The following is a 19,532-nucleotide window of genomic DNA, read 5'->3' on the forward strand; positions in this document are numbered from 1 at the left end:
GCCGCCGAGCGAAACTGCCTGCACTCGATGGTCCCTATGAACTCTCGGTAAGCTTTGGAAGGCGCTAGAAGGGGCTATAATGCAATGAGAGAGGCAGAGATCTTACGGATCACTCGGCTGATAGACCTTGACGTTGAGATCTCGTTCGAGGGTGTTTCAGATTATGTCCGAAAATTCGGGAGACTGGGTTAGACCCCCAACTAGAAGTACTTTCTGTCAGACATGTTAGCCATTCGATCTAGAGTCAAGAGTTCTCGAATGAGGGAGTACTTTAATCAAGTCGCCGCCGACATAAACGCTCGCGCAATCGATTTGCTGTTTTATGTAGCCGACAATCTTTGTGACAAGTTCCTTGTAAACCTCGTTGGCTACTGCTAGGGGGATGCCTACGCGACCCGGGTCCATCAGAGATATAGGACCATACGGGAAAGCCCCCGGGGCCCATTGGGTGAAGGGGACATCAATAAACCGAAGACCCTCTCTTCTCGAGCTGCGATTTGTTTGACGCTGCAGCACTCTATGATAGGCTAAACACTGAAGCTGAACTGCCCCCCAGGCTTTACCTAATGAAGGATTAGCTGGCATTATAACTTTACAGGGTCTTGCTTACTGGTATATGCTGTTAGCCTCTGGTACTCAAAGGAAGGGTTTGTCTGTTCGACATGAAAGGCCGTCAAGTCCTGGTCGTCTTAGTAGAATAAAAGCAACCCGCGTTTACCCTGAAATGGGTTCTTACTATCGTACTTCCGCCGCAATCGCAAACAATTGCCCCTTCATTTTCCTGCCGGAGAAAGTCCCGGTCATTAAGATAACAGCGATGGTGAAAGGTGAGCAGCAGGGTCTAGTTACCAGGCTGAACTGACCCATGTCAGATCCTATTTCATTGGCTGCGTAGACTGCAACAGCCTCAGCTTCGGTGATAAAGCAGACTTTGGCATTCTGATGACCAAAGCCTGCTAGATGAGCCACCTTCTTCATCGTCATGCGGGTATTTTCTGACCAGGTAGCCGGAATTGTAAAAGTGTAGACTCGTGGTAGGTTCTTGAGATGAGGAAAATCTTCCAATTCAGCCCGGAAGTACTGTAGCAGCATACCTAGGAAGTCTACCACGACTAGATACGGGGTTTCTTGCTGCTTCGTAGGTAGTCGTTCCCGTGCCTGCTTGACGAGACCCTGGATCATTGTGTCATCGGGCTCATCCACAATACATGATTCATGCAATATATGTTTGAGCCAATAGACACAGTTCGGATCCTTTTGGGCAAGCTGGCCAATAGCGTATGGCTTTTTTGAGGTGTATGCAATCGCCGTTGGGATCATAGAGCTTCCATGGAGGCAAAAAGGGCGGGGGTATATGGTACGTTCGCCAGACTGTCGGTAGGAGACCACTGCGTAGAAGAGGGTGTGAGTGACGATGACACTTGGGGGGAACATCTGGCGGTGTGGTACCTGTCTTGCTGGCTCCAAAATCAATTCCAACGACTAGACTTGAGCTTTCCATGGTGAGTAAGGAAATAGAACGTCCGTGGGAATTTGTAGTGGTTTGGACGGGTTAGCGAGAGGAAAGCGAAATGGCAGAATATCAAATGCGACATTTGAGCGGTCTTAAGGAAAAGAAGTTGGGGGGAAACGTCATACCTGGTTGGGGTTGTAGTTGTAGTTGTCGTTTGCTGTTGTGATGGTTGTGATTGGTGTTTGTAGGCTGAGAGACAAGACAAAGACCAAGTCATGGGGATGAGAGGCAATCCCCCTCTTCCTCTTTGTTTCTCCCCATCTCTTTCCTTCCCACATTTATGATCATACTCACATCCCATCTTCATCAACTCTGAGCATCATGGTGAACACACGAGGCCAGAAGAGTAAAGCAAAGGTTGTCAGTTCCCTCCTCGCTCATCTACCACCCTACTCACGTCTGGTCCTCATATAGAAACGGCGCATTGCTCAGTCCCCAAAGGATGAAGTTCCATCTGATCCACCCTCTGAGACAAAAGCAGTTGATGGCAGTCAGTTGTCCAGAAAGCCCTCGGTACACCTGACCGCTGAAGAGTACGAAACCTATAAGAGCCATTGCAACCGCATGTCAATCAGTCGAGTCGGATACAATCCCCATCCAGATATGGTCACCCGCAACTATGGTCAACTCAGCAGTGACATAAAAAACTGGACGGACAGATACGTCTGCGAAGAAATGCCGTCTCTTTCCGAGGAGCAGAAGCAAAAGATCATTGAAAGCCTTGAGACCTACTGCATCCAAGAATCTTGGGATACAATTCAGTCACTCCTCTCTCCTTTATCCCGCGAACATTTTCACCTGGGCTTGTGTGAAGCAATGATCAATAAATGGCTCTTCACTCATTTTCTCGATAGGACATTCTGGTTCCTGGATGGAAAACGTGATGAAACCGATGAGATTGGGGATCCGTTGTTCTCCGAGCGGCTCCAGTATCTGTATCAGAGATACTATCACGGTAAGTGTTCCGCCAGTTTCTGCTCCGATTTATGGATGTATTTCTGACAGATAGGTTCTAGCAAGCCCAGTCAATGCAGTCTGGTGGAAAATGGTCACTCTCGGTCTTGCCAATCTGAAGAAAGATTCCACCCCCAAGTGCCCTCGTGACAACGAGTTTGGAGACGAGAATCGAAAGCGACAGGCGGATATGGCAGAAAGTCTGGCGAACCAGCTTCTATCAGACAGCTTGTTTCAGCTGTTCCTCAGCGATCTGCCTGACGAGGAAGAAGAGACTATGCGCCGCGATTTCCTAATCACCATATTCAAATCCGGGGCGGAGCACCTCACCGCGCACGAGGTTACCCTAGGTGGACAGGTGAAGGTTCATCAACTGCCCGAGTTGGAGAAGTTTGACCCCTCTACAGGGCTTATGTTCTCGGGTCTCGTTCATGGGCGTGAGCGGAAGGACACCCCGCCGGTCATACCCAAGCCTCACGGCCGGGTCATTCTCGTCCTAAGACCTGGGGTGTACCGTTACGATCTGCCCAACAAATTCGTGCCATATGATCGTCACGTCAGTCTTGTTGAATTACCGACTGATGCTGACTCTTATCTGCTTTGCAAGGCCGAGGTAGTGGTGGAAGCAGCTCAGGCCAGCCCATCTGACGCAAACCAAGCCGACCCTAATGATCAAGATGTTTGGTTTGCGCGCGATTGCTACTAAACCATTCCATCGCTCTCGAACCCTTCGCTTTCAAGTGTTTTTGTTCTTGGGTTGGGGTTTTTTTTTTTTTTTTTTTTTTTTTTTTTTTATTTATTTTTTTGTCCTCTTTCCTTTCTTTCGTTCTTTGTTTTCTTTACTCGTGCTTTCACTGTCGACTTTATTGAATCAACTACTGTCGCTCATCCCTGAATGTTAACTATTTCGGTGTTTTTGAAGAAATGTCCAAAGATGTAAATCGTCCAACCCTTGTTGCTATCCACATGAAACAAAAAGATCAGCAAGACGTAAGCTAAAAATTCCTTTCACCAATTAGTGTCAGGATTCATCGCTAGTTGTAAAGCAACGAGCTCAAATCGACCCTAGAAGCCGGATGTCACGTGCACCGAGCCGTGAAATCATCGCGTCGCATGTCTTCAGCATCATTTCGTCAACCACAGCTTCCCAGCTTGAACGCAAGGAGGAAGGGCATACAGAGGGGATATAGGGTATGTGAATCTCACCCAGATGGTCAGCACACACAGCAGCAATACCCAAGTGACGACTCCGAACACCTGTGACATCTTATTTGATATTTTCCGCCTTCAATAGAGGATCCATCTCAACCTCATCTCACACCAACCACGCGAAAATCAAACCAAACCATGGCCCTCCGACCAACCCTCACCAAACACCTCTCGACCTCGCTATCCCTCTCCACCTCTCTCTCCCTCCGCTCCCACTCCACCTCCGTCTCCGCAAATGAACTCTCCCATTTCTCCGCCCTCGCCAGCAGCTGGTGGGATCCCATGGGTTCCTCGCGCGTCCTACACCTCATGAACCCTCTCCGCCACGACTTCATCGCGTCCTGCCTATCCGAGGGTCTGCCCGCTCCGTCTCCCTCGTCCTCCGCGTCTTCCCCGAACTCCCTCCGCTATCTAGACGTCGGCTGCGGAGGCGGCATCTTCGCTGAATCGCTGGCCCGCACGATCCCTTCCTCCTCCTCCTCCTCTCAGACCCAAACCCAGACCCAACCCTCGTCAACCGACCAACACCAACCCACCCCCACCCGCGCCGCCAGCATCACCGCCATCGACCCGACCTCCACCCTCATCCAGATCGCGCGCGACCACGCCCGCTCAGACCCCAAGGTCGCCGCGCACCTGTCCTCCGGCAAATTCCAATACCGGAATTGCACGCTGGAGGATGTGGTGCGCGCGCATACCCAGGCCCAGTCTCAAGAGTCAGACGCGCAGACGCAGACGCAATTCGACATCGTCACGCTCTTCGAAGTGCTCGAGCACATCGACACCAACGCGACGTCGTCCCCGCTGCGCTTCCTCACCGACTGTCTGCGTCTCGTCCGCCCCGGCGGCTGGCTCATCGGGTCGACCATCTCGCGCAGTCTGCCGTCGTTCCTGGTCAACCAGGTGATTGCGGAGGCGCCGTGGCCGATTGGCGTCGTGCCGAGGGGGACGCACGATTGGGCGAAGTTTGTGAATCCGGGCGAGTTGAAGGGGTGGTTGGGGGAGGGGTTGGTGATGCAGGCTAAAGGTCAGGGTCAGGGTCAGTCTGGGGGTGAGGGGAAGGTGACGCAGATGCAGTGGAAGTGTGATGGGGTGATGTATTTTCCTGGGTTGGGGTGGAGGATTGTTTCGGGGTCTGAGGATTGGGGGAATTATTTCTGGGCTGTGAGGAAGGGGTTGTAGATCGTCTGTTTCTTCTATCACTTTGTTGGATTGATTGATGGTGGTTGATTGTGGGATGGGTGGATGTATTTGTACCTGTGGAAAAGAGGTTGATGTATGTATATATGATTGTAGAATAGTATAGACTAGTGATAAAACTTAAATAAAAACCGAGTTATGTATTAAGTATCGGGTTGTGCGGAAGTATATACAACACAGCTCCTGGCGCAGACTCCCATTAAGAAAAAGAGAGAAGAGCACAAACACTCCAGACAGACCTAACCCCCAAAGCCATCAAAGAAAAACAAAAAGCAAGCTAGTAATAGAAACACGAAGAGGAAGAAGGCGAATCAAATTCCCGTAACATTAAGCCCCGCCCCCGCTACGGCATCAGAACCAGGGAGCAGAGGACACGAGCAGGCCGGAAGTGGAGGGAGGGAAGGCGAGGATCGCGAGAAGAGAGAGGCGGCGACAGTACCAGCCGTGGTCCCCTTTTCGGCGGAGAGAAGACCGAAGCGCAGGAAGACTTCGGAAGTGGTGACGATGATGGAGATGAGGATGAGGACGATGATGATCCATGTTTGGTCTGGATTTGCAGAGTTAGTCCTAGGTTCATGCGAGGTCGAAGGAAGAGGGAAAGAGCTTACGAGAGGTCTTGTTGTCAGCGATGGAGTCGGACAGGATCTCGGCAAGGTCGAGGAAGACGCGGCAGCGTTCGTTGAGCACTTGGATGCGCGGCTTGATTTCGAGGTATTCGCGGACCGCGATATAGAGAGGGTACAGCGTGGGTTCGCTCTCCCAGAAGAAATTGGGAACGTCGAGCATGTTGGAGGCTTAAACGGTCTGGTTAGCTTTGGTTGGGGGAAATAGAGCATTCATGATTGAAAACTTACAAAGGTTGACCTCTACTCGACTCTTGAAAAGTCTCCCCAGGATCCTGAAGACCTCCTCTCGCTTCATGCCAAGTTGACCCGTCATGGCTAGTCTGCGCGGAATGTCCTTGGCCTCCGCCATCTGGCGGGCCATGACTTCTTCGAAGAAGCAGAGCTTGGTGCTCTGGGCGATGCCATGACTGATAGCCAGCTTAATCATGTGGTCGCCACTTCGCAGAGTGATCATGTCGTTGTACACGCGGGGCCGAGTGATCTCGGTGGAATATTCAAAGTGGAACTCCTCCGTTTCGAAATCTTCCTCCAGCAAAGGCATCGTGGCCAGCGCAATGGGTGTGCCGGTGGCGGACGACGTCGCGAAAGCCAAGTCGGCAAGGAGGTCTTTCTCCTGCCTCTCGGTGAAATTCCAAAAGACAACCACTCCGTAGCTGAACACGAACATCTCGGCCACGTTGTATGGCAGACTCGCCGGCGTGGAAATACCAGGAGGCAGCTCATGATTGGCACGCTCGTGAAGGGTGGCATTGGAGTTATGGGATCCGCTTCCTGGATCCATATGAGAACCTTCCTCATGCTCCACATCATGATGCATCAAACCCTCGTCTTGCTGATTCTCGCCGTCGAGGTGTCGCGGCGAGCCATGCTCTCCCCGGCCGATGACCGAATGCTCCTCCGCTTCGACCATATAGTCATGGTGATCACGCAGTTCGTTTCGCTCGATTTCCTCGTCGAGGAATGATTTCCCACCGGGTCTTTTAACCATTGGACTACTTCTCAGCCTGTAGCCTTCGGTTCCCTGCAACAATGGGAGATGATATGCCGTGTACAGACAGTCATCGTACAGCTTCGTTCGCCCACCATGTTTATCCTTCACAAACGACGCCAGCGAGCTCATCTTGTAGGCCTGCGCCGTGCAGTACGCAGTCACACGGGACAGCTTCTCGGCGCGCCGCGCCTTGGGCAAACGCTCCGCATAGCTTTTCGCCTTCTCGGGCGCCACCTTTCGACGCCGCGACAGTTCTTCCTCTGCCAGCAGGGGTGCAATATCATTATCCTCGCCAAAATCTCCACCCAGCCTCCTCTGCGCCAGAAGCCGCCGTCTTATTGACTCCGGATCGACGTTTTTCTCGCTGGCCAGTCTCTGCACGAGTTCCTCGTCCACCGCCTCTTCCTCATCTTCATCTTCGTCCGGCGACCGTTCGTCGACTCCCTCCGCCTCCGGCAAAAGAACCAGCTTCTCGCTCACTTTGGTCGTCCGAGGAGGGAGACGCGACTGGGCCGCAAGACGCCCTATGGAGGCTGCGCTGCCTGAGGCGCTGGCACCGCCAGCGGATGGGTTCGCGCTGCCTCCTGCACCGATTAATCCACCCGCTGCGGATGCCAGACGAGATCTTGGGCGCACCCTCGCACTTTGGGCGGGATGACGTTGCTGCATGGAGGGAACGTCAGAGGTATATTGAAGGACGTTGTCGACTGTGATGAATCGGGTAGACGGAGAACGACGACGTCGGGACTGAGCGGAAGATATTTGATCGCGCGAGTCGGTTACCTATAGCCCAATTCGAATGACAGAATTAATAAAAAAGAACCAGAGCTGAGATATAGCAGGAACCAAGCGATACTCACCAGTACATGAGGACTTCTCTGGCCCGGAGTCCGTCCTCTTGCGGGGGCCATGATAGATCACTGTAATAAACCACGAAGGATCCAACTTCTCTAGCAAAAAAGAAAATGCCCGAGAGACAAAAAAAAGAGGCGTCTTCAGAAGTGACACCAATGCTGGGAGTAGAAATAAAAACGTCTCACAAACGCAATTGAAATCACCGGTCGGTCGGTCGATCGGTCGCTTGAGAATCGCGATTGCAAAGATAGCAACACCCAGACCCACAAAATCCAGCACAGGCAGTATCAATCAATCCACCATACTTTCCACAATGCAGATACTTCAGAGATCACCAGACCGCGTCGAGACAGCGATTCTCGTCACGTCTGAGGGGAAAGCGATGGAGAGCCGACGGAGGTGCTGAATCCATCCAGCAAGCTCCTCACCGCCTTGAGCCAGCCGGCGCTAGGCCCCAGCGGGTCTAGCGTCTGATAACGCATGAAGAATGACGTCGACGGAGCCGCGGCGGTCGCGGTCACGGCCGTACGAGCCAATACAGGCAGCATACGGTATTGAAACGCCGACCCATGTTTCCGGCGAGCCACGTGCGGCACGGGCTGAGTGGGGGCTAGAACCAGAGCGGCCTAGTGGTCGTCTTTGATCCATCCATGGTTGATCCGGGGTAAGTCAATCAGTCATTCGGAAAGCTTCGAGGGCAGCGGTCCTGATTTCCCTGATCGGAGAGGTGCATGTGACGGGGCTTGCGCTTGGAACAGAATCTGTATGTCTCGCAAGACTGCGGGGTGGACTTGATTCACATTGGTTGTTGCTGATTCGAGGTTCGACATGCATGGTGGTTCGGAGGTAAAGACAATGGCCTACTCTGGATTACGTCGGAATACGAGAAATTCTAACAAAGTACCGGGGTTTGAACCCTAAAAGATTGATAGTTGGCCTGCGTCAAAGCCCCCTTGCAGGAAAGCCTTCCTTGCGTGATGGTGATAGATCTCTAAATTTTGATTGATTGGATTACATGCACATGTTTTGGCTAGTATAAAAGTGACAAGATGCGATTATGCAAAAGGATCAGACAAAGGAAAAACATCAATATGTAAAAAAAGGAAAAACATATCCATCAGAAAACTCCTCGAAGCATGGGGGAGATATATGTGGCTTCGTCATGCTAAATTATGCAATCAAATGGGAAAACAATGCAAATCGGTTCCGTGGATACCCGAAGCTGTCCAAAATCATACAATTAATAAGAAACAAACCGGACGAGCCACGCGGAAATTATGATAGCCGGTCTCGGAGACGACGGTCTTCGTCCCAGATCTCTTTTTTCATGCGCTGCAATTTGGCGTGCTGCCTTTGCAAACGTTCCACGTCCGCCCGCGGAGGGTCTGGATGGGACGCCATGGAATCATGCAACGTGCGGTACTTGGCATAGTTTTGCTTGAACAGCTGCGATTTGTCCCGCAGCTGCTGGAAAAGGATCTCCCGGCTGAGGGGAGGTGATGCGCTGCCGGTGCTGCCGCTCGACGTGCTCACAGCCCGTCGTCGCTTGTGCTCCAAGTCTCCAGTGGTCCGTCCGGCCGCGAGAGGTCGAGTCACCGCTGGCCGCTCCAACTCTGCCTTCCGCTTCAAAGGGTTTGCCACCGGAGTCGGAGTCGATTTCACAACTCCGTTGGTCTTGACCAGTTTTGCGGGGGCAGGCAGCGTCTTGGTGGCTTGCTTGGTCTTGGCGACCTGCGTGATCAACGGAGAAGAGGACGAAGAGCTGCTGGTGTTGTTTTGACTGGAAGAGCGACTGCGGTTCTGCAGCTCGGAGGCATTGGTTGGGGGCGAAGAGCCAAGCGGCGAGGGCTTTTGGGGAGACTTTTGGCCGGGGCCCCGGGAAGATGGCAGTCTCTTCGACGAGACGGATTTATTGGAGATCTGCGAAGACTCGGATTTGGACGGTGGAACCTCGGGAGCCTCCACCTTGGGCGTTGGAGCGTGGGAAGAATCACGGGGGGTGGTGTCGATCGGCTTGCTGGGGGCTTTGGCTTTGGGCTTGGCCTTCTCAAGCTTAGGCTTCTCGACCGGTGGCGCATCTGGAATGTCCGTATCATCGTCGTCCGAATCATTGACATACTCTGCCGATTTGAATTTGCCGTCGGGTTTGATCACCGGCTTCTTCTCGGCCTTCTTGGTAATCCGACCAGTCAAGGTGCTGTTGCCCGCAGTCTTGCTCTTGGTGGCAGGCTTCTTGGCGGCGTCCTTCTCGGCAACCTTTTTCTTCTGTGTCGCCGCAGTGGGCTTGGGGGCGGACGTGGGCTCTGCGCTTCTTTTGGCGGTAGGGCCACTTGCACCGGTCCGATCGGTGTCCGCGCCGGTGGTGTAACCCTCCTTGCCCGCGTCGTCGGCGCTTTGCACTTGGATCCTAGGGGTCTCCGGTTTCTTCTTCGGACCCGTCTGCAAGTTCAGCCGCGAGAGACATTTGCCCTTGCCGCGTTCTTCCTTGGGGAGAAGCGTCTGCCAAAGCTTGTCGGTGCGAGAGATTCGCAAACGGTCAAATGCCGAAATCGCATTCTCAATGGCCTCCTGGCGATCTTCCTGGGAAGGGTATGGGAATTTCCACACGTCCAGCTCTTTATAGGTTCGGTCCTTGAGGTCAAACTTCTCCGGGTTGATTCGGTTTTTGACGCCGTATTGCTGGGCTAGGGCCTCGCAGTCCTCTGGAGACGCCCGGGTCTGGCGGGCGAGGAATTTGGTGGAAACGGCACGAACGGCGAGAAGGTGAACGAAGGGAGTCTTGAGGGCGTCGAGGCGAATGCGATCTTTGTTTTGTGGGAGCGGAGCGGAGGTAGGTGTGAGGGGAGGAATCGAGGTGGGCGAACGAGAAACACCCAGAGCAGGGCTCGAGGTCAGAGAGCGATTGGAGGCACCGTTTTTCAGCAACCGGTCTTTCTCCAATTCAGATTTGTTCGAGGATCGGCCGGCCAAGAGCGCAGCCTGGCGCCCGCTGGCGGACCGACCGTCACCCGCTCGCAAAGCCCGGACATCTTCAATCAGATGAGTCTTCCTGGATTCCTTCCCTCTCTCGAAAGCGTTCAGGCTCTGCTCAAGGTTGGCCAAGGCCTGGTCGGTGGCCGCGGTCGCCTCCCTAGCCTTTTCCACCTCCAAGCTGTGGCTCAGAACGCCGGTGAAATAGAGGTTCTCTTTGTCAGCGGAGCTCCCGCGGTAGATCTCGGAGGGAAGCGTTTCGGCGAAGGAGTGGAACGATTGGGATTTGGAGCCGTAGTAGAGAGCCGGATGCTTCCCTAGGCGAACTCGGGCGGGTTTGTCGTTTCGTAAAGTCTGGATCAGGTCGTCGAGGGTGTTCTGGGCCAGATTCAACCGCATGATCTGGGGAGGTTTACCGGCAGGGTTGTCTCTGCAGAGAGACAACCCGGTCTCGGGAACGTCCAGTGCCGGCATGAGGACGACGGGAGGGTGGGAGGAGCAACGAGGAGGGTGGTAAACAGCGAGAGCACAGGTTGCACGGAGCGTCCGATCTTCGGAAGGGAACGAGGAATTGAGGGAATGAATTGTCTTGGGTCCAGAACAAGGACGGGAAGCAGCGTTGAAGCTGCGGGTCAGTGGCCGAATGCACGGGAGGCCGGGTTGCAACTCCGTGCCATAGGATCAAGCAATGGAGAACAGAGGAGAGCAAAAGAGGGAGCTTGCATAAGGAAGAGCAACCGGAATCCGAGAGGCACCCAAACCCATGGCAGTAGGGCAAGGTTTGGGGGGAGGGCCTCAATAAGAAACAGTCGGGATTCGGAAAGAGAGAAGGGTGGTGTAGTGGGGGGAGGAGGAAAGAAAAGAAAGAAGAGGGTGGGTAGGGAAGAGTAAGGAAAGAGAAAGGAAAAAAGAGGGAGAGAAAGAGAAAGAGAGAGTGAGATGATGCCAAACGAAAGCCGGACGAGAGTGTAAGGCGGCCTGGCCTTGGAGCGGAGAGCGAGGACGGCGAAGGACGGGAGTGGGGAGCAAAGCAGCGGTATGGTATCGTTCAGGGTACCTCTTTCTGGGTCCCAAGGAGAACGCAGCGTTGTCAGGCCCGCTAGAGGTTCAAGCTAAGAATAATAATCACGGCAGTAAGAATGGATAATTAACCCCCAGGCGAAAAAAAAATACAAAATAAAAGTAAAATCAAGATCAGGACTCCGTAATAATACTGGAATGATCTGATTCCTCTAGGATTAATTTATTTAACTGCACTCCGATTGTTACCGTCTCCTGCACTACGGGCTCCGGTCCTTCTCAGAAGGCAGATTCAGAGGGCAGGAATCAGGAATTCAGCGTGTACGTATGGCGGCGTAATAGGAGGTTTTCCCGTGCGAGTCGACTGACTCGGGCGTTATTTATGTCTGTCGAACCCGACGGGGACCCGAATCATGGACAATGGACTTGATTTCGTCCCTTGTTATTGCAGAGGGGTCGTTTTCTCTCCTTTCTCTCTTTTTCTCTCCTTTCTTTCAAATGTGTTCAATGTCTCGATATTCATTGTATACCGTGACAATTCACAAGGAGGGGTGGACTGAGTATCTACTTCTCCGTGTCCACTTGCTCGGTGTGGCATACAGAAGGTTACTTTGCGGAAGAATCAGACTCGGAAGGGGAGAAAGCATAGTACGGCCACTAGTACGGGACGACCGCGTACCGTATGGAGTCACGTCCGAGAGAGGGAAAGTAACTTAATAAGTTAATCCCCAATCCCAAATCCAAATAAGTTGCGGTATTACGGACGCCAGCAGTTGGGTACCCTTTACCTGCACTAGATGTGATTGGGTTGGAGGCGCATTTGCATTTGCATTTTCAATTAAGGTAACCATTCGCATGAATAAATGACAGGCGGACAAGTCAAGACCGGACAATGGGCCGCTGCTGCTGCGGCCGAATTCTGGAACACTAACTGATCCCTACCACCGATCGATCGGATCCTGGATCGAGGGCCAGGAGAACGTTGTCTGCCTCTTGTCGGACCCATTCTTTGTGATGTGTATGACACTCGAGGCAAAGGGGATGAATGGAATCACTGGAAGGCAATACCGGATAATGGATGAATGGATTCAGGAATTCATGAATCCATAGGTTAATGATTCATGAATGAGAGAGTAGTCCCTCACCAAGGCACTACTGAACGGCAGAAGAACAAGGAAGAGGGGATGATTCTGCCACCCTGATTGTTCCAAGAATATAACATCATCACTTGCCCTTTGTTCCCTTGGGTCGGTCGGTACCAGACCCGGTATCTGACAGTAATTACGGGAGGCTGGCCCTGTCGCTGCCTGTCTCTGCCTGCCCCCACCGCGTCCGCTCGTGACAGGAGAGGCACAGCCAGTCATGCCGGTACACCACCGGAAATGAGGGTCCCTCCGGAGTCATCAGTCAATTGCTGAATAATTGGGGATTCAGAGTCCTTGTGAGTGAGTACCTGGGTCGTTATGGTTCTCCATTAATAAGGAGGGGAACCAGGGAATCCCTTATGGAGGGTCAACTGAGGTGACAAATGACAATACCTGAAGAACTCGGTAATTAATCCGTCGAGCGAATTATCCCGTCCTGCCTTGCATCTTCACACCCTCGCTAGCATCCTGGACGCCCCGTCCAGACTAACTCTATAATATTGACATTTATATTTATTTGTCTTATGGTTATTATCACCCTCAGAATAATGAATATGACCCTGTCGGACCCCAGGCCGAAAGGGCAAATTCCAAGTTCGCAACCGTCACCGGATCAGCGTCAGAATCACCGGTTCAGGGTGACGGGAGATCACCCGTCCGAGAACCAGCCTCGACCGTTTGCTCTCCTTTTCCCTTTCTTACTAGGTACGATTACTATTATTATGATGATTACCTGGTTGTCTGTACGGTACCCTGCCTTCGGTCTGACGCGCGAGCCATCGATGTTCCCCACCGCCAGGTAAGAAAATGCAAGATGGCCAGCTCTGCATCGTCTCGCAGCAGCAGCAGCATCTCGTTCTCGCCGCTAGAGGGTGCGGAGAAAGCATCGGAGAGGGAAGGGGAGATATTCGGCACCCAGACAGCCACATCACGTAGGTGGCCGTCCGGTTACGGAATCTCCGGTGGCCCGTACATAATACCTGTCGATTTATTGATCCCATTGGACTCGACGACTGGATTTGATGGATGGACACACATTCTTGAATCGATGTCGTCGCGTCGAAGAACTCCTCCGGACCAGATGGACGATCCCGGTCACAGGCTACATTTACAGTCGGCCGGGATCTAACCGAAACAAACCAACCGGTTGATCTCTCTCCACTGCAGAACCATTGGATGAGGACGATTCCCTCGTCGTCTTACATTGTTCGCACGGAGCCCATCGCCGACTCCTGCCGCATTGTACGGAGTAGCTCGATGCTAAATCAAATAAATAGCCTGGTGGCCCTGGCAGAAAAGAGTGGGAGATGAGCAAGAAGGAAAAAAAAAAAAAGGTAAAGCCCAAGAGAGCAGGAATCGTCGCTTCCGATTTGCCTGGACCTGAGGGGGCCAACCTTTTGGCTGCGATCATTCCGTGCCAGTAATGAAGGGATGGTCACATTTTACACTATTTAGCTGGGCAATCGTAGTTCGCGAGGACTGACTGGCTGTGAATTTCCCTGGCCAGTAATTTCTTTTTCTCTCTCGATTCTGTCGCTCTCAGGCATGGACTTCTTATTAGGATCTCCCCATCCTACTCTGCGTCGTTATACACATCCATTTAGCCGACGAGCTGATGCCGTCCCCCCCCTCTCCGGCCCCGACTCTAGTACGACGGCGTAGGAGTAACTACCTACTCCCTTGGGTATCTGTTTCCTAGGGTACGGACCAAAATCCATCGGCCCATTCGAATAAGCAGCGGGGACCCTGAAAGGTAAGAAGGTAAGAAGGAGGTGGGGAGGAATGTGCACTAAAATCGACTAACCGGGCAAGGTCAGGGAAACGATATCTCTTCTCGAACCAGATGAGAGGGGTAATTCGACTGTACATTCAGTCCGAGTCAGAGCCAGTCACCCGTACCTTACGGCGCAGGAAACAGACAAAGTACCTGGGTAGGAGGTAGTCATACAGTCCTAGTACAGGGGAGCAGGGACTCTAAACTTCTAGTTCGAAGTCCTTGGCTCCATCCGGTAATCTGGTCAGCTTGGGTACTCTTCGGCCGTTAAATCATGCAGATGGCAATGGTATTATTGCTCTCAGATCCTCGAGAAAAGCAACGCGAAACAACACCCCCTCGGAATGCTCAGCTTTCGTATCTTGCCAGTCATCGCCGACCAACTGGGCAGACTGGGGCACGCCCTGACTTCGTGTTACGCTTCATTGGCGGCCAATCCACGTGTTTCGAAGTGGATGAGTGAGATCTTTGCCCGGAAAACCAACCATACTGGGGTGATACTTAATATACGCAGGAATCATCGCAACGTAGTCGGAGGCGAATCTGCGGACTGAATTCGCCACCTACAAGTCATTCCTGCTCTTGTCAAGTGTCATGGGAAAAGGTCGCCCTGCATGGATGATTGCAGCCCCGACCTACGGATTGACCTCTTAACTTCCTATTTGCCTCGAGAAATGACCGATCGGTGCGGAATACACTTTGACCCCGTAAGTAAGGAAGAACGGAAAATCCCCCGTCGTCGATAGGCACACACACACTCTCTCTCTTTCTCTCTCTTACGCAGTACTCTCATACTCTCGTCTGCCCCCTCTTCAGGGAACATTTAACATTTAGGCGTTCCTTTCCGGGAAGGGATGGATGGATAGAGAATCTAGATTTGCCAGCAGACCTCCCCCCATTCCGTCCAGAGACTGAGCACTGTATCTGTAGTCACTTGGTTATTCCCCATCCATCAATCACTCCCTCCGTCCTCAATGGTCCTCTGACCGTCTGTCCGGCAGAGGAGGTTACACTTACACGATGTCACCTACACTCGGTACCTCTCGTTCGCTCAACCGGACGCACCCTGTCCCACCCTCCAATAGAGTTTTGTCTTGTCTGGAGCACCGGATGAGGATTTGACTTAAGCCTCTTTTTTTTTTTCTTCCTTCTATTGCCTTTGTGAGGGCTGGCTGGGAAATTCATCATTGGTGGGCCCTACCAATGCGAGGGATCCGACCGTACAGTGATCGAGAGGTATTGGTAGGTATTGGTATTACCTGCCGTAAGGTACTGGTAGATACCAGATACCTTACCGGTTTAAGCTTACGGGCTCCATTTCGATACCGCAGGACAAACCACGGGAAATTCGCGGCCTCCTGTGCCAACGCATCCTTCTTCCTTCGGTAGGTAGCTACATCATCGTAGATATCCGTGGATGCTACCTAGGTATTCGATTTGACTTGCCGTTGTGGTCATTGGAGATGATCGCAGTCACAATTACTGCCCTCTCGTCGACAATGTTGGTTCTTTGCTTACTGTACTTTACTTGAGTTGAGACTACCAAGGTAGAGAGAGAGAGAGGTACCTTGCTATGTCCCTGAACAGTCTCAACAGTATATGCGTAGGTAGTGGTGACCAGCTGAGACCTGCCGAACCATTTTCCAGAGTCCCCCAGGAGGCAGTTTGAGCTTCCCCGTAACACCTCCTGCTGCGCACTCTGAACTTTACCCCTTTCTCATCTACCCGCCGGAGTGACTCGGTGCCAACCGTAAAATTAAGGTCGGCTGGGTAAGGGTGACCGTCCAGGAGAACCTGAATCTGAATCTCCTTCAGGGTCGGTCGAACAGCTAGCTAGCTACTCCGGAGGGCTGATACTGATTACTGATAGGCAAACACGATCCTTTTTTCTTTTTTTTTTATTGCTGCTGATTTGCTGCCGCATGGGCTGGGCTATATTTACCCACTCCAGGGCAGTCTAACTGCGCCAGAATAATGGGTCCGGATCTACGATTTCCTTTTTATTTTTATTTTGGTCCTTCTCCTTTTCCAAGCCTCTGCGTGCGGTGCTGTGCTGTGCTTTGCTGGAGGCTGATGCTGCGCGTTGCCTGCAGCGCTGCTGGCTGGGGCGCTCGGGTTGAGTTCTTGCGCCTCATCTTAGATAGTCTCCGTACCTGCTCCGTACTTACTTACCTGAGGTAGGTGTGTATTTTTATCGCGAATGGTTATTTTTTCCCCCGTGAAGGCCTGAGGCTGAGGAATCTTTACTTAGTAATCCTGCTAATATTGGCACAGCCGCGCTACGCAGGGATAAGACAGACGCCGTACGGAGTGCTGCCAACTTGTAAGGACGTACGAAGTAGGTACTGTTAGTACTATACTCAAGTAGGTGCACGATTTCAATTCCAGTCTTCTACTCGGTTCTAGTGTTGGACACTAGGCAGGATAATACAGGGAGTCAGGAACAGGGGGGCTGGGACGTGGAAAGGTGAAAGGGGAAGGGGTAAAAAAAAAAAAACGCCTTGGTTTGGTTGCCTGGTTATCGTGGCCGGGTTTACTTTCCCTTTTCTTAGCGTTTCCGATGGTTGCTTGGGGCAGTACAACTATCTTTACGGAGTCTGCTCCGTCCTTCCGACTCCACTTCGTCGGACTACGGAGTAACTACACTTATCGTGAGCTTTTCGGTTGCATGATGCGTTGAGAGCTGGTTTAACGGCTGTTTGGGCTTGAGAGTCATGCTTTGTATTCGTTTTTTTTTTTTTTTTTTTTCTGATCAGGAGATGTCGTTTATTGCTAGGATATGCTAAGGGAATTGTCTCCCGACTGATCTGCCCGTTATTCACCAAGCAGTTGTAAACATTCCAGTACTTCGGGCGAAGTTTCTGATTTGTCATGTCCTGGCCCACCACGTTCAGGCTGTGAACTATCCGGACTTTCGAATGGCAACACGACCAGTCCCTCTGGCGTTGAAGAGGGCAACGCGTCCAGTGTTCCCGATCCAAAGAAGGACATTTCCATCGCTTCCATCCAAGCCGGTGTAGATGCCTCGGGAGAATCATCGGGCTCCGCCAGCGACGGAAGCGGCAGCATGTCATCTCCGGATGCTCCAATGCCGGTTATGGGCAATGGCTTGTCTTCGTCGGGATTGTCCTGCATGAAAAAGCATTCATCAATATATCGAAGGAGTCGCGTGTACTCCGCCAGGCGGAGCTCAAATAGGTCGAAAAAGCCGTCCGAGCTCAACATGGTGCTTGAATCGGTGTCTGTATTCGACATGGCAGATTGCTGACAGAGTTGAAGCGCGGCCGAGGTGACCGCCAGCACACGCTTCGTATAGTATCGGAAACTATAATGGCGGTTGACTTCCATGAAGAAGACCAACGTTACCTCGTGGCTTTGCTTGTCTTCTGGGACTCGTGAAAGTTGCGTTTTGACGCTGAGCAGGATCTGAGGTAACATCGTATATGCGACGCTGGCGAGTCGTTCAACAATTGCTCTGTGAAACATGGCTGGGCAGGGACTTACGCGCTGATCGGAAGCTTGTCCGCAACTCCATTCGTAAGGAGCTGCTTTACTCTCTCTGCCGTTGAGCTGATCGCTCGCACCAACTCTGTCCGGCAAAATCCCAATTGCTCTTGGTCGGCGGCCTCTGGGTAGTTGGTGTCGCTAATCATAAGGCACTTATGATTGCAAAGCGCTATACGAGCTGACCTGGTATCTGTTAGGCACATGCACATATCCGAAGGTTGAGCATCCACGAAGGAAGAACCTACTGATAATATAATGCAACAAGATTGGTATTAAGTACGAGTGACGAATGCAGGTAGCAATCTTTGTCATTCATGGGCGTCATCCAATCGAGTTCCCATTGCAACAAAGACGATTTGGCCTCCTCCAACTTTGCCAGTACGCGATCGTGTCCCTCTGCTTTCATAGATGCCCCCCGCTCAGCAGGATACATGATTGTGAGCAATTTGGTGACCGTGACGGCAAAATGACACAGACTAGACAATACTTGGCATAGAGCGGATTTGGTCTCTGGTCGGTACACTTCCGAGTAGAACACTTCATCTTTTAGATCCTCAACTGTAAGGCCCTGTTGATGAACATCGAATTCTGAAGGAGTGATTTGGATTGGGCGGTGCATCCCAAGAGATATGATCCGATCGCGTATAAGACAGCACCACCAAACTCTTTTTAGGTCGGATTGTTTTCTCGACCCTCGAACTTGAGGGGCGTAGTAGCGATCAGCGCCTTCGCTTCTGGCATTCTTGATTGCGATGCGCAACCATCTTGAGTTTGCGATTATTTCTGTGTCTGAGGTATAGTAGGTTAACAGTAGAGCCGATCGAGCGATAGCCAATGGGTCACATTCAACGCCGCTGCGGTATAGAAGCTTTGAACAATGTCAGTTACCGAAATTCTGGGGAAGAAGGCTTATGTACCTTAGATTTCCTATATAGCTCATCTCGTGCGGAGATAAGAGAATCGTAGCCACATTGCTTGGCGACGTCGATCGGTATGAACTATCCAGGTAAGCATTGGACAGATCTAAAGAGGGGCATCACATACACTGCTCGCAGCAAATAGCATTGATTGAAAGACCAAAAGGGAAATGCGTTCGTCTTGGCTGGTGCTTGAGCATTGATATTGCCTCCAGAAAGCAGCTTCGTCAATCACCGGGAGACATGGATGCACATATAAAAAGTAATTGCGAACGAAGCTATCCGTCACATGTCTGGCTGGCATTTGCAGACACCCCTGCGACTCGAGAAATGACAATTCAACCGGGCCCAATTGCTTCAATCCGGGTGCTTTGAGAAAGGTGTATGAGGAGAACGGTAGGGGCGCATTAGTAAATGCACCTGCGCGTGTAAGTACAGTTAGTCGGTTGTCGAAGTAGGCGTTGATACAAAACCTTCTAACTTTAAACAGAGGATGCTTCTACATACTGTTTATTGAACTCTTCTGCGACGAAAGCCTATCAAACGCTTGTGCCTCGCCGACGGAGGCACAGGCGATACGTTCTCTGGGGCGTGCCTTGAACAATTGCTTCCCGCCGATTTTCTTACCCAGGCCTGGTCGAACAGAGCAGGTGGACTCATCCAAGCGGCAATTAGTGCAAGGGAATCCATTGATTGAGCCATCACACCGCACTTTGCGGTCATGGCAGTGGTCACAGGCACGTGGAGCACGTCTTCTGGCTGGTCTATAATTGTCTTCCGCGTGTCGACGACGAGCCTCCCAAATCGAAGTAGTCGCCATAGTAGAGGATATGCTGCAGGTTGGACTAGTT

At 51.9% G+C, this 19,532-nt stretch overlaps 6 protein-coding genes across 6 annotated transcripts; 2 read left to right on the forward strand and 4 right to left on the reverse strand.

Moving 5' to 3' along the window:
- Nucleotides 1-23: 23 nt before the first annotated feature.
- On the reverse strand, nucleotides 24-2,189 carry P170DRAFT_28139 (Hsp70 family protein). Its single transcript, XM_024843192.1, has 8 exons — nucleotides 1,639-2,189; nucleotides 1,450-1,493; nucleotides 850-1,388; nucleotides 737-781; nucleotides 611-680; nucleotides 271-563; nucleotides 107-213; nucleotides 24-34 (listed from the first exon to the last, which is right to left on the reverse strand). Exons 1-7 carry the CDS (start codon nucleotides 1,818-1,820, stop codon nucleotides 157-159), a joined length of 1,230 nt encoding a protein of 409 aa, XP_024710255.1. The 5' UTR covers nucleotides 1,821-2,189; the 3' UTR covers nucleotides 24-34; nucleotides 107-156.
- P170DRAFT_483741 (uncharacterized protein) lies at nucleotides 1,671-3,173 on the forward strand (the record flags this gene model as incomplete). Its single annotated transcript, XM_024853909.1, has 2 exons — nucleotides 1,671-2,468; nucleotides 2,530-3,173. Exons 1-2 carry the CDS (start codon nucleotides 2,078-2,080, stop codon nucleotides 3,171-3,173), a joined length of 1,035 nt encoding a protein of 344 aa, XP_024710256.1. The 5' UTR covers nucleotides 1,671-2,077.
- Nucleotides 3,174-3,569: 396 nt separating this feature from the next.
- Nucleotides 3,570-5,023, forward strand: P170DRAFT_432482 (3-demethylubiquinone-9 3-methyltransferase). The gene has a single exon (XM_024848271.1). The coding sequence runs from the start codon at nucleotides 3,815-3,817 to the stop codon at nucleotides 4,856-4,858; it is 1,044 nt and encodes a 347-aa protein (XP_024710257.1). The 5' UTR covers nucleotides 3,570-3,814; the 3' UTR covers nucleotides 4,859-5,023.
- P170DRAFT_374367 (RMD1 family protein) lies at nucleotides 5,008-7,710 on the reverse strand. The gene is made up of 4 exons (XM_024845284.1): nucleotides 7,354-7,710; nucleotides 5,731-7,276; nucleotides 5,485-5,670; nucleotides 5,008-5,423 (listed from the first exon to the last, which is right to left on the reverse strand). The coding sequence occupies exons 1-4, from the start codon at nucleotides 7,402-7,404 to the stop codon at nucleotides 5,188-5,190; spliced, it is 2,019 nt and encodes a 672-aa protein (XP_024710258.1). The 5' UTR covers nucleotides 7,405-7,710; the 3' UTR covers nucleotides 5,008-5,187.
- A 913-nt stretch (nucleotides 7,711-8,623) lies between these two features.
- Nucleotides 8,624-10,792, reverse strand: P170DRAFT_470386 (uncharacterized protein; the record flags this gene model as incomplete). The annotated part of the gene is made up of 1 exon (XM_024852751.1): nucleotides 8,624-10,792. One exon carries the CDS (start codon nucleotides 10,790-10,792, stop codon nucleotides 8,624-8,626), a length of 2,169 nt encoding a protein of 722 aa, XP_024710259.1.
- Nucleotides 10,793-17,026: 6,234 nt separating this feature from the next.
- On the reverse strand, nucleotides 17,027-19,501 carry P170DRAFT_460931 (Zn(II)2Cys6 transcription factor; the record flags this gene model as incomplete). The annotated part of the gene is made up of 6 exons (XM_024851987.1): nucleotides 17,027-17,708; nucleotides 17,762-17,947; nucleotides 18,010-18,632; nucleotides 18,682-18,762; nucleotides 18,809-19,101; nucleotides 19,189-19,501. 6 exons carry the CDS (start codon nucleotides 19,499-19,501, stop codon nucleotides 17,072-17,074), a joined length of 2,133 nt encoding a protein of 710 aa, XP_024710260.1. The 3' UTR covers nucleotides 17,027-17,071.
- Between the last annotated feature and the right edge of the window lie 31 nt (nucleotides 19,502-19,532).

This window comes from Aspergillus steynii (assembly GCF_002849105.1).
Source record: "Aspergillus steynii IBT 23096 chromosome Unknown P170scaffold_1, whole genome shotgun sequence".
NCBI classification, from domain to species: domain Eukaryota; kingdom Fungi; phylum Ascomycota; class Eurotiomycetes; order Eurotiales; family Aspergillaceae; genus Aspergillus; species Aspergillus steynii.